The 12,855-nt window shown below is 51.7% G+C and overlaps 1 protein-coding gene across 3 annotated transcripts in view; it reads left to right on the forward strand.

Moving 5' to 3' along the window:
• Nucleotides 1-12,855, forward strand: part of MYT1L (myelin transcription factor 1 like) — a 137,381-nt gene that overhangs the window by 56,182 nt on the left and 68,344 nt on the right. For all 3 annotated transcript variants that reach the window (XM_060168671.1, XM_060168672.1, XM_060168673.1), the window contains exons 9-13: nt 287-498; nt 788-790; nt 7,553-7,800; nt 10,113-10,349; nt 12,118-12,239. In XM_060168671.1, coding sequence (XP_060024654.1) covers nt 287-498; nt 788-790; nt 7,553-7,800; nt 10,113-10,349; nt 12,118-12,239 — 822 coding nt within the window. The remainder of the gene's footprint in view (nt 1-286; nt 499-787; nt 791-7,552; nt 7,801-10,112; nt 10,350-12,117; nt 12,240-12,855) is intronic.

A 12,855-nucleotide genomic window follows, 5' to 3' on the forward strand; every position in this document is an offset into this window, starting at 1 on the left:
ATCGTACCTCCCCAGACTCTGAAAAGAAAAAGAAAAAAGGGCAAAAGGTTAAGTATTTCACTTTCTGTTCTTTTTATTTCCAAAGTTGGCATCTAGGCAGATTGCTGATTTGAGGTTATATCATTACAGCACACTGGGCTTCTGCTCAGGAAGATAGAATTGGGACTTTAGTGAGAGGTCTGGTTCCTTAACACAGCTAAGCAAAGGTGCTCTAATTTTAAGACCAGCCACGTCTCATGCGCAGCCATGAGAAAGCCAGCTGTGCACTGTCTCTTTTTGCTTCCAGGCCCATGTGCTTCGTAAAGCAGCTCGAGATCCCTCACTACGGCTACAGAAACAGCGTCCCCACCACCACGCCTCGCTCCAACTTGGCCAAAGAGCTGGAGAAATATTCCAAGACCTCGTTTGAATACAACAGTTACGACAGCCATACTTATGGCAAGCGGGCCATAGCTCCCAAGGTGCAAACCAGGGATATATCCCCCAAAGGATATGATGGTAGGAGGTGCACCCTCTTATACATGAGAGTCACGCTTGCCGTTGCTAATGTTGTTATTGTGTATATCCATTTCCTACAAACTGCTGGAGCATGGGGTCACTCGAGGGGCAGCAAGGAAAGCACGCGGGCAGCCTAGGCGGGTTCCTTCAGCCCCAGGTGTGGGAGAGCAGGCCCCAGGGGAGGGAGGGCGATGCCCTTCCCCCGTTATCCCCAGAGCAGAGCAACCGGCTGCTGGCAGGACGTAGAGGCAGACAGCCGTGGGCTCGTCTGCTTCATGCTGCTGCTGAGACGGTGTCCTCATCTTTACTGACTTCCTTTAATAGATGCCCCAACAGACAAAACCAGGAGAGCCGGGGACAGCTGCCCAGAGCTCTTGGATCTCGTGAGAAGCTCTGTGTTCCCTCCCTGTTCTCAAGCTGGGATGCACGTCGCATTCATCTGGGGAGACTTTTTAAATTCTCATGCCCAGGGCTGCACCCCAGACCAAGTAAATCAGACTCCCTGGAGGTATTCCCTGTGTGCAGCATTTTTAAAAAGTCAGCCAGTGATTCTAACACGCAGCCAGGGGCGCACAACTCCTGCGGGTCCCGCCGGCCTCCTTCCAGCGGGCTCGGACCCAGGTGTGGGCCCTGGGGAGCCCCCTGTCCTGGCTTTGTAACTTTGTCACTGGCCTCACTTGTAGCTGCCTCTACGAAAATAGAACCCATGAAACAGATAAACACTGCGTGCTTCACAGGACAAGATCGTTTATTTTAACTCATGCATATGTGAACCCACTACTGGGGTGTAAACTCTAAACAGACTAGTTCTCATTTCATCACAGAGCTAACTTGGTAAGTAGTTGAAGCACAGAGGGGAAGACTGCGTTTCTGTGACTTTACTTATCTAACCTCGCTTCTACTTCAAATTCCAGGATGTATGGACTTAGTTGGCAGAGTTTACCAGTGGGGATGTGGGTTGCATGAGCTGGGTGATTCAGGAGTCTCTTGGTGTTCACCAGCAGAGGTGAGGAGAGAGGGTTTGAAAGATCTCGGAGCTGCTCTCTGAAAAAGATATTTAATGAAAATCACAACACTCAAAAAAAAAAAAACACTTAAATTGAATGCTTGGGGAGTTCCAAAACCTTTTTACAATTCTACATTATTTTAGTCATTCTTTGCCTTAATAACAATTAATTTGTATGGTGAATGAAATGTAATATTTCTTTGATGTATCTCAGATTGATTACCCTTGCATGTATCAATTCTAAATATATAGGGACAAAGATGGCAGTGGGAAAAGGGAGTGGCTTAGGGTATAACAGAAAACAATCTGGGTTTTTTGTAATAACGATTTGCCAGTTTCAGGCTTTGTTACAACTTCATTCATCTGATTGCAAATGAGGGACCAAAAGAATTTGAATGCACGTAATTAAGGATTGTGCTTGTAGGATTCCCAGTTCACTGACATTTTGTAGTGATCTGATGGGCACTTGCGCCAGGTGGTCATTGCTACATACGTCTTGTTGCTGTTGTCCTGTGAGACCTGATTTCCTTCACCCCATTGTTGTGGCTGGATCTGGGCGAAGTCGTGACCAGGAGGCACATGTCTGGTCACAGCGGCTTCCTCAGCTCTTCCATTTAGGAGCCATGTGGTATTAGATACATTAATCTTCCTGTGTGGCAGTTTCCTCAAGAGCAGAGGTAGCGATCGCTCCCCGCCTGCTGGCCACGTGCAGCTGCAGCAAAGTTCAGCAGACGAGGCTAGAGAGGGGAACTCACGCCTGTTAGTGTCACCGGCATCTATTCTCACCCCCGGAAAAAACACCTGTTGTTGGAAATGGGCAGAGCCCTGCTCTTCAGGTGACCCACAGATAAACAAGAACACAGAACAGAAACTTCAATGCTAGATCTTCGAGAAGCTAAGAAAAAGGGGAAGTTGGCCTTTACAACAATCTACTGAGAAGAAAACAGACAACTCCATTCCTCTTCCACAAGATCCACAGTCAAAACAACAAGGGAGGTGCCCACTGAGGATGAGATGGGTAGGCTTAGGGTTCTTGAGGGGTGTGAGCTGAGGAGGGCCATCCCTGTGCCCGGGCGACAGGCAGTGTACACCGCAGAGTGACCAGCGTCTGCAGTCACCCCCCAGAGGGCTGTCCCCAAGGTTTGCCTCAGGTACACAGTGAACTGGGCCATTGCTCCCAAAGAAAAACAGTGAAGTGAGCCTCCTGTGGGGCAGGGGAGCATAATGCCTGGGAGCAAGGAGCAGGGCCTGGACGTGCACAGTGGGATAGAGAAGCAGGACCCTTGCCTCAGGCTCTGCACGTCATCCCTCGGCTTCCACCAACTGTGATCAGAAACACTCAGCAAACATTGATTTATCCACCTGCATTCTTCCAGACACTCAATAGTTGCTATCTGTCTGGCTCATCTACCTGTCTATCCACCTGTCTATAGATCTATCCCTTCATCCTTCCACCCGCCCACCTATCCATCCCTCCATCCCTCCATCCACCATCCATCCCTCCATCCACCATCCATCCCTCCATCCCTCCATCCCTCCATCCACCATCCCTCTCTCCATCCATCCACTACCCATCCCTCCATCCCTCCCTCCCTCCATCCATCCATCCATGGGCCCACCTATCTATCCATCATCCATCTATCCATCATCTCTCTCTATTCTTTCTTTCTCTATAACAAGTTTCAAGGAAGAGATTGTGGATAAAGAGAAGACAGTGAAACACGTACTCAGGCACAGTGAAGCAAGGCGTCCATTCTGCCTGGAGGAATCAGCATGAGCTTTACCAAAGTGGCACATTTTAAACTTGGTCATGAAGCTTGAGTGGAAATTACTAGAGGGCAGGAAACCCACAGGTGAGTGGGAGCTGCCAGCAGGCTGGTGAGGCTGAACTTCAGATGCATGAGAGGAGGGACAGGTTGACCCTGAGGCGCTGTGGAGACAGCTTTGGGTCGCCTGCCTCGGGGAGGAGGACACAGACACCGTGTGCAGGAGGTGACGTCCAAGGGAAGCCGGGAGACCCTGCCCCCGGGAGCCCCAAGCCGGCATCTCCCCCGCCTCTCCCCCCATGCCTGTGTTTTATGGTGAGCTAAGAATGGCCGTTCCATTTTAAAACAGATGGAAAACAACAAAAGAAGGAGAATTAGAATCTCAGCGTTCAGAGCAGTTTTACTGGCTGAAGGCCACATCACCCGTAAGGCCGGTGGCTGTTTCCCAGGACAACAGCCGGGTGTGCGGTCCCAGCAGAGACCCCGTGGCCGCCAAGGCTCGACCACTGCCAGGCCCTTCACAGAAGAATTTTCCGAGCGGGTCTAAGCCATCTCCGCTGTGTCTCTGGGCAATTTATCACCACCCTCAGGCTTTGTTTCCAAGCCCTGAATGGGCCCCTCTCACGAGCCCCCTCTTGGTTATTCCCAGCTTCTAAATTCTCCTGAGCTCAACACTCCTTGATCATCTTTGAAGCCCCCTCTGCTCCTCCAAACCTTGTCTCTGATATGCCCACCGTGCCCACCGTTGTCGGCCCTCCCCCGGTCCAGGCCTCAACACCAGGTGGCCCGGGCTGGCCCTCCGGGGCCCCAGGACCCATCCTCTGGGCTGGGCCTCCTGCCCTCCCCACCTCCTGCCACCAGGCCAGCTTCTCCTGGGAATACCTGCCCTCCCACCCCGTTCTCCTGCCCCCATGCTCTCCCACATTCACCTCTGCTTCCAGAAGCTTCTCCCGCAGCCAGATCTCTCGGACAGACGCCCACCTGCACTCAGTGGCCTCCTCCCAACCTCCTTAGAGCTGCTTGTGCAGAATGAGGGGCGCATGCGCACGCTTCTGAGGCTCAGCGCCGAACCCCACCGGCCGGCGCCAGCAGGGCAGACAGGCGAGCGCAGAGAACACTCGGCCAGCGAGCGCGCGCGAGCCCAGCCAAGGATCCGACTCTGATTAGACACGATAAACCGCGTGCGCAAACTGCCTTCAGAGGCCACCGAACAGGACGTTCTCGCGAAGAAGCGGCTTTTATGCCCCTTAGGACTCTGCATCTGTATCTCAGTTTACTTACGGGAAAGCACAGCCGTGGACCCACGTAAAGACTAGGAGTCGCTGCTACAAGTTACGCGGCGTGGACCCCTGAGTCCAGCCAAACCTGACGGGGCCAGGCCCCATCCGGCAGCGCAGATACTCAGGAGGCGCGCCTCTGGGCCGTATTCGGTTTTGTCTGCTTTTCGTGGAAATTCAGATTGGAAGGACACAGTTATCTATTCCCTACAGGAAATGTTATTTCAGAAGAAAGTGAGACGCACCCACTTAGTAAGACTCTCACAGGCAGAGTAGATTAATAAGGTGGAAGGTGGTCGTTCTGTTTTTCTCATTTGTCATATTTCATCACTATGAATCCCATGTCGTTTTTCGTTTTCCTGCACGAGAGGGCAGGGTACCTGAAGAGGTATCTCTCAGTACGGTGTAAGGTCGGGAGGACCTCTGATGCTGTAAATGCAAGGGTGTCATTCTAAAGGAAGGCAATTCCATCGCATGAGTTCAGTGATGTGCTGGTGCCTAGAGGGACAGTAACACATTTTGTCTGCGGATTGATTGGGAAAAGTTTTGATTGAAAATAGCTCTGTGTGTGGAAAGAAAAAGAATGTGCGTTTTGACTTTGTTAAAGGGTGGGGGGCTTCCTCAGTTCTGAGCAGGAGACGGCAAGAGCCGTGACGGCCTTCCAGTGCCCCCCTGCTCTGTGGCGCCCCATGGTGTCCATGCAACGAGCCCCAGAAACTGTGACTGGTCGTAAAAATTACTGACACTAACGGTTTCGTAAATATCTTACCAACAGGCGATAATTATTAAAACCAAAGACCTTCATTACCCGAGAGAGTTGAAGTATAGAGACTCATTTTCTTTTGGAACAAAGTAGTACATGATTGATGGCCCTTAGTGAAAGGATGCTTGTGAAATGAATGCTGTCCTCACTTTCCTCCTGGGTCGCGTGAGCTGACAGGCCCATCAATAAATTGTCCACGGTTCCATCACCTGCTAAAATTCTGGACGAGTCCCATCAACTCAGCGTAATCCAGGAGAAGTAGAATCTTTTGATTTAAATGTCTGGTAAAGTAGAGGCACTTTCCAGAACTTTGCTGCAATTTGCTGCGTAGACACACGTGTCCTGTTTACTTTGCTTTAGGAACTGAAATTCCTTCATTTCAAAACAAAACTTTTTCCTTATTTACGTGGACCACATTTCTTTTACCGACCCAGTGTCTAGCCCTCACTAGGGGACAAAATCCCTCATAAGTGTTAGATCATTTCTCCCGGTTTTTATTTTCCTATTTTTATAACAGAATCGTAAACGCTGTAAGGCCACAGACTTCAGTCAGTTTGGAGTCTTGTGAGCTGTGGAGCGGCCTCGCTGCCCCGGTCGGTTTACAGAACCCAGTGGGCAGGTCCCCCTGCACGCCGCCCCCGGCCCCCCGGTCTCTGCTCAGACGTGAGACCCCCGTCCCCCCACTGCCCTGGCTGCTGTTTCGACGTGATGCTTTCACGGAGGAGAGAGGAGGGAAGGACAGACACACGGACAGTGTGAGGACTGACCCTCAGGGCTCAGCTGACTCTGATTAGCAGAACAGAAGTAACTCCCTGACGAGTTAATCTCCGCGTTGGGCGGGTTTGACGGTGGGAAAGTGACCTCCGGGTCCGCGCGAGAGGCAGCGACAAGGCGACAGCTTCCCTGAGGCTGCCATGCGCCCAGACATTGCCAAGCCACGTCCTTGATGTCAGGAAAGCTCAGTCTTCCGTCCAAGGTCAAAAGGTACCAATAGTGAAAGCTTAGCTCTTCTCTCACTTGTATAGGAATAGGGTGCTTTGGGGCAGTTCTTGGTGGTGCTGTGATGACCACCCGTGATGTCTGTGAGGTTGTGGTCACTTCCAGACCATACCTGAGTGGGCAGGAAGGAGGTGCTGAGACGCCTGTGCCGCACGAAAGGGTGGCTTGCCGGAGGGGTCCCGGTGCTGCAGAAGGGTCTCCTGGCTCCCTGCAGGCTCTCCCCTCAGAGCAATTCCTCCCTCTGCAGGGTCAGGTGAGCTGCTGACCCCTAAGCAAAGGGCATCCTGTGCCTTTAACGACCAGGGCCCATCCTAATCTATCATCCAGCAATCATCTTCCCGTCCTTGCGTCAAAGGAGGTTGTGAACAGCTCTAGCAACCACACTTGCTCTTGAGGACCTGTTGGACTGCTGGGGAGGCTGGCTGTTCAGAAGGACCCGGGAAGCGAAGCTGGGGCGTGTGGAGGACGGTCGTTCCCGCACGAAGGTCGGGGCTGCGGGCGCACACGGGCGTCTGCCCGTCCCCGAAGCCCCGAACGCCTGAGCACTTGCCTTGCTTATGTGAGTCCGCACGTGTGTGCGGTTCTCTCCCCGTCACTGGCCGTCCCCCCCGGTGGCTCTTTTTAGAATCACAGAGGGAAGGGGTTTCTGTCGGGGTCTCGCCTGCACCCTGACTGGAACGCCACTCCCCAAAGCGCAGGTGCCCGCAGGCCCGCAGAGGCCCTACCTGTTCAGCTGGGTCACCTGCACAGGACAGTGAGCCCCAAATGGCCACTGTGGCCCCTCGCGGCCAGACGGCTCATCCGGTCTCTAGCGGGATGAGGGGTCTACAGGGTCCCCGTCACCCCGGCGAGCAGATGAGCGGTCATAAGGGGAACCTCCCTCCGGCGGTGATCAGGCTGCTGCGGCCAGTCGCTCCCCGCATCTTGGTGGCCGCTCCCTGACCGGGAGCGCGCCCTTAATGGTTACTCAGTGGGCCCCCTGCCTCCCGCTTGAGAGCCATACGCGCTCTTCCCGCTGGTCCCCAGCTCTGCCCGTCCAAATATACACCATGTGAAAAAAGGAAAAAAGGGGGAAAAGCCAGACTTTTTCGTTCGGGAATCAGCGGGTCGGCGGGTGCCGCGTCCCCCTGGGTACCTGCGCTCTGGCGTGGGCGCCCAGGGCGGGCGGGCGGCGCGGGCGGCTCTTCTGTTGCCGTGGCCCCGGGCGGGGGCCCCGAGTCATCCCTGTCCCCTGTCTCCCCAGCGAAGCGGTACTGCAAGGACGCCAGCCCCAGCAGCAGTGCCGCCAGCACCTACGCGCCCAGCAGCAGCAACCTGAGCTGCGGCGGCGGCAGCAGCGCCAGCAGCACGTGCAGCAAGAGCAGCTTCGACTACACGCACGACATGGAGGCGGCGCACATGGCGGCCACGGCCATCCTCAACCTGTCCACGCGCTGCCGCGAGATGCCGCAGAACCTGTCCACCAAGCCGCAGGACCTGTGCGCCGCGCGGGTACGGGCCCGGCGGCGCACCTGGCGGGGGCCGGGGGCGGGGCCGCGGGCGGGGGCGGGGCCGCGGCGCATCCCCACCTCCACCTCCCCCCCCCCCGGCGGTCTCGGCCCAGCGGTCCCGCAGGCGCCTCCCTCCCAGAGGCCGGCGCAGACCGTGCGCCCGCCGGGCTCTGCTCGGAGGAGGCCTGACAGCGCGGGGTCCTGGGGACGCACTTTCCAGACCAGGAGAAATCGTCAGGTCTTTTAGATGAACGTGTCCATTTGGGACCCTCCTCTTTAGGACCCAGAGTCACTTCTGGAAACAGAAGGACACCACGCGCACTCCTGACGGTTCCGAGAGCTGCACAGAGAATAGGAAGCTCCAGGAGACGTGCGCCCTGGACCTTAAGCAGAGGAGGGTGGGCAGCGCCGCGGTCAGGAGAAACGCAGGACTGCTCCCTCCCGCCCAGCCCTGGGGAACAAAGACAGTGCAGAAATCCCGTTTCCCCACGGGTTCCCAGCCAGGCAATTACAGCCGGCTTCCATTAGTTCAAAACAGCATAGATGCCAAATCGGTGAGCGATACTTAGGGCGGCTCCTCGTCGATGGGCTCCCGGCATTGGGAGGAAGCCGTGCGGCCGCCGCAGCGCGCAGAGCTGTCTGGCGAGACCACTAGGGGGCCGGGGACGCAGGCGGCGCGGGCGCCTCGTGCTCCCGGCCGGTGAGCCGGCACGCCTGCCCGCACCTCCTCTCCAGAACAAAGGGGTCCCTCCATCGCCAAGTGCGCTGGGCGTGCGCCTGAGCGCACAACGCTGACCGTAGTTGTTAGAAATAAGTGTAATTTGTATGAATGGAGAGAGGTCAGTAATTTTATGTTTTGCAAATGCTTTCTTCTCTATTAGTATTTTTATTCCTAGATTTTGGAGGAGTGTCGGGGCATGCAGTTTCCGTGGAGATCAGGGCTGCTAAAATGCGAGGCTGGCATGGAGGAGATTCTGTTTAAGCGGGGAAAAAAGACAGTAACCCCTTCCAGTTCTTTTCTCTTTGTTAAATTTAAACTAAGACAGACAGAATTATAATCCAACACGATGAAGGCTAAGTTAGTATGAGAGCTGGAAACCAGGAGTACACTTTGACAAGAAGAGTTCAGGCAGAATAATATGCTATAATCTATCAAGGTAACAGCCCAAAGGATGGGGTTTTCATTCCAAGCATCTCCCCTCAGCTATTACATTCAGGGGAAGGAGCTGCTAGACATCTGAGTAGGCAGCACGTTTCACGCCAGCTCTGAAATCAAATTGCTCAAGGGAGTGTAACTCTCTGGGGGGAAAAAAAAAAAACGGAGGATCGTCAGGGGTATCTTGATTTTTCTTCTCTGTCCTCCATCTGCCCTTCCTTCTCTCCCTCCTCCTGAGAGGCAGGCTCTGAGGAATTCTTGATCTGTTTAAAGCATCATAAAATTAAAAAATTAAAAAAAAAAACAACACCCTGTACCTCTTCGTTTTTTCTAAGCTGGTTGACTAAACTGCAGGTTTGCTGAGCCGTAGAGCAGGTCAGCCCGTGATCGCTGCAGCAGTGCCGTGTTGAACTGAGATTGCACATCTTCCTGCTCAAAATGCAAAAGTCTCTCTCCACCATAGGTTTTGTATTAGAAAGTACATTTTATGTGGGGATTTTTGTTTTGTTTCTTTGGTTTCCTACTATATACCCAGAGCCTGTGCCTGATAGGACTCAATAAATATTTGTCCAAAAAATGGAAGAAAAAAAAAAAAGTAAATTCTAGTTCCTCTCCTCCATTCTTCTAAATCCTTGTGTTTTCCTCCACTCCAAGTCTTGGAGTATTAACCTCAGTGAAACTAAAGGACAATTTTAAGTATATATACATTTTTAGGTATTTATGTATAATCTGTATACACACATACATTTCTGAGCTCTTAAGAGGTCTTTGAACTGGAATAGAATTGAAATTAGGCGCTTGTTTTTCTTCTGGCCCGGCTTATTGCTAAAGGCAAAAATGTATTAGGAAGAAAACATATAGATCTCTGATAGGTAAGTGATAGAGAGATGATAGATAGTCGATAAGAGACAAGAGAGCAGAGACTGATGGGTGATTAGTAGATAAGAGAGAGGCGGATGCGTGCGTGCCTCTGGCAGCCAATTTCCCAGCCGCGCGTGCGGAGCAAGGCTTATGGGGGGCCACGTGCTCTCGCCTTGGGCTCTTATACACGTGAGACTGCAGTGAGCAGTTTCCAGTTTGAACTGCGTCCTGGCGGAAGGCAGGGCTGTGGTCTGGGAGATGGATTCTCACGGTCCCTGTGTCCTCCTGTCCCGCAGAACCCTGACATGGAGGTGGATGAGAACGGGACCCTGGACCTGAGCATGAACAAGCAGCGGCCGCGAGAGGGCTGCTGCCCCATCCTGACACCCCTGGAGCCCATGTCCCCCCAGCAGCAGGCGGTGATGAACAGCCGGTGTTTCCAGCTGAGCGAGGGAGACTGCTGGGACTTGCCCGTGGACTACACCAAAATGAAGCCCCGGAGGATAGACGAGGACGAGCCCAAAGAGATTACTGTATGTCCTTTTCACTGACTGTCCCCCTACCCCGTCCACTCAGCATGTAAAGTTGGCACGACTGAGGGAAAATGCCCTTGGCACACGCCTTAACAGAAAATGTCTTTCCTCTTGAAAAATGACCTTTAGCTGACTAGGGCTTAGAAGACATTTTCGGTTGACCCAGCAGAGATTTGGCACTAACACTGATCAGAGTGGAACAAACCATTGCCTCCTTTAAATGATGAATTTTATTTTCTAACAAGTGTGTTTTGTTGCAGACGATTTCTGTAGGAAAATGTGTAAACAGCTTACTAGTTCATTTTTTCTGGGTGATAAATTGATAGAATGCAGGGTTCTCCTTGCAGGGAGGGAATTATAATGAGACTCTTAAATACTGAAAATGATGAATTCTGTGCGGTTAATTAGCTGCCTCATCGAAGCACAGGACAGGGTCTGTTCTCCAAGAAACCTAGAATACGCAGAAGAGCCTACCTACCCCAGCCTAGAACAAACCATTTTAGTACCGTCACCTAAATCTTTGTTGACTATAATATTACCAAAACACCTATGTCAAGAACATATTTTTGAGGTAGTTACAATTTTCAAATTCAGATCATTAAAATAGCTATCCTTTAGGCTGAGAAAATAAATGAAAAAAAATGTTCTTTATTAGACTGACTTTTCCTCCAGTGTTCAACTCTGAAAATTATGATATCTTTATTCTCTGAAAAATGAAAATTCTTTTTGAACACAATAGGGAGACCGCCATCCGAGCAGTAGCGTCTTTACAGAAGCAGGAGGGAGGTGGAGAAAAGGGAAACATTAGCTCTTTGTAGGAATTGGCAGGGAAGGCACCTGTTTATAAGGCATTACATCAAAAGCTTATTACGCTTATTTCAAACTGATTTAAGTATCCAGGCATCTTAAAGGAGAATAGAATCTGAGTGGCAAGCTAAATTCCAAAGTATTTTTTTTCTCCTACAGTGTTAAATCGTTACTACCAAATAAGGCATGGTAGTTGAATCTTCGAATTTATTTTAATTAAAATTAAGCCCCCATAAAAGGACAGCAGTATTTCCATCATAAGGTGTCACACAAGTGAAAACCCTTGCACTCCAGAAATACGTTTGCTGAACATCGCCACCTGTAGGAACTTCGAGGTTACTGCAAAGGCCCCAGTTAGCCAAAGTAGGTACATTCTATTAAAAAAAAAGAAAAAGAAAAAGAAAAACAATGTTGCCTAAGAGTATTGTGAAATCACAGCGTCAGTCTAAGCTGGGCTTCCCTTGCCCTGGGACTCAAAGCACATACAATACTTCTGTAGTGTAGGATACTCACCAGAGGTTGTTAGAAGCCCCAGAGTCTAAAATATCTTTGGGTAAAAATGCTTAAGCTCCGCCCCGTGATGTTGGATAAAGTGCCGTAGGTCTTAAACCCGGGTGGGCAAGGTCCACCGAGCAGCCCCTCTGCCTGCCAGGCCGCTCATCTGTCCCTCCTGTCGGTACAGCTTCAGGAATTTGAATAAGGAATCTGAATTTGCCCACTGACAGGTTACCCTAAGTTTAGGAATTTAGAGCAAGTGATGAGAAATTAAAGTCGCCCAAAGAGAGAGATACTCTTTCAGCGAAGTTGGGTTTGCATGCTCAGGCTGAGGGTGCATCGTGACTTTAAGGGTAGGGTGGGGACAGGTGGGCAACGCGGGGCAGCCGTCCCCTGGGGGTACGCAGCCTCTGGTCTGTGTGTCCAGCGTCATGGGTGTGGCCCTGAAGCTGTGTTCTGCCCGCAGCCGGAAGACTTGGATCCCTTCCAGGAGGCTCTAGAAGAAAGAAGGTACCCGGGGGAGGTGACCATCCCGAGCCCCAAGCCCAAGTACCCCCAGTGCAAGGAGAGCAAGAAGGACTTGATAACGTAAGCATGACGGGAGGTGAAATTATCACTCTTCCGAACCTTCCCTTTCTTTGGCTTATCTCTAAACCGGGTCTGTGTCTGCCTTGCCGTTTGAGCATGCGACATGCGCAGCGTACAAATGTCCCCAACTGCCAGTCGGGCGGAGCGAGAGGCCAGCCGTGGACGCGCTTGTTCTGGGCGGCGCTCTGCTCTGCAGGCGCCACTTCCGTGTAATCCTGTGCGTTTCGCAGCTTCTCCTCAGGGCGCTTAAACCCCTGTGCAGACATTGCAGCTAAACTGGAAACAATGAAACTTTTCCAAGTTTTTTTTCAAACATACTCACTATTTTGGCTGTTTTGTTTTTGTTTGGTGGCAGATGTCCAACACCAAGGTGTGATGGGAGTGGTCATGTGACTGGTAATTACGCCTCACATAGAAGGTGTGCCTTCATTTTTCTCATGGTGGATTCTGTCTTTTCAATTTATTGTTTTCAGCTTACCTCAACAATGCTGTCCAAGTACAAACGTTGAATTCTGTGTCACCCCTTTAAGTGCTATATGTTGACCCTCAAAAGCATGCTAATTGACGTGTTGTATAATGTCTTTTATTTTGAAACAAACTACCTAAATTTGGAAAA

The sequence above is a fragment of the Lagenorhynchus albirostris genome, chromosome 13, assembly GCF_949774975.1.
Source record: "Lagenorhynchus albirostris chromosome 13, mLagAlb1.1, whole genome shotgun sequence".
NCBI lineage: Eukaryota > Metazoa > Chordata > Mammalia > Artiodactyla > Delphinidae > Lagenorhynchus > Lagenorhynchus albirostris.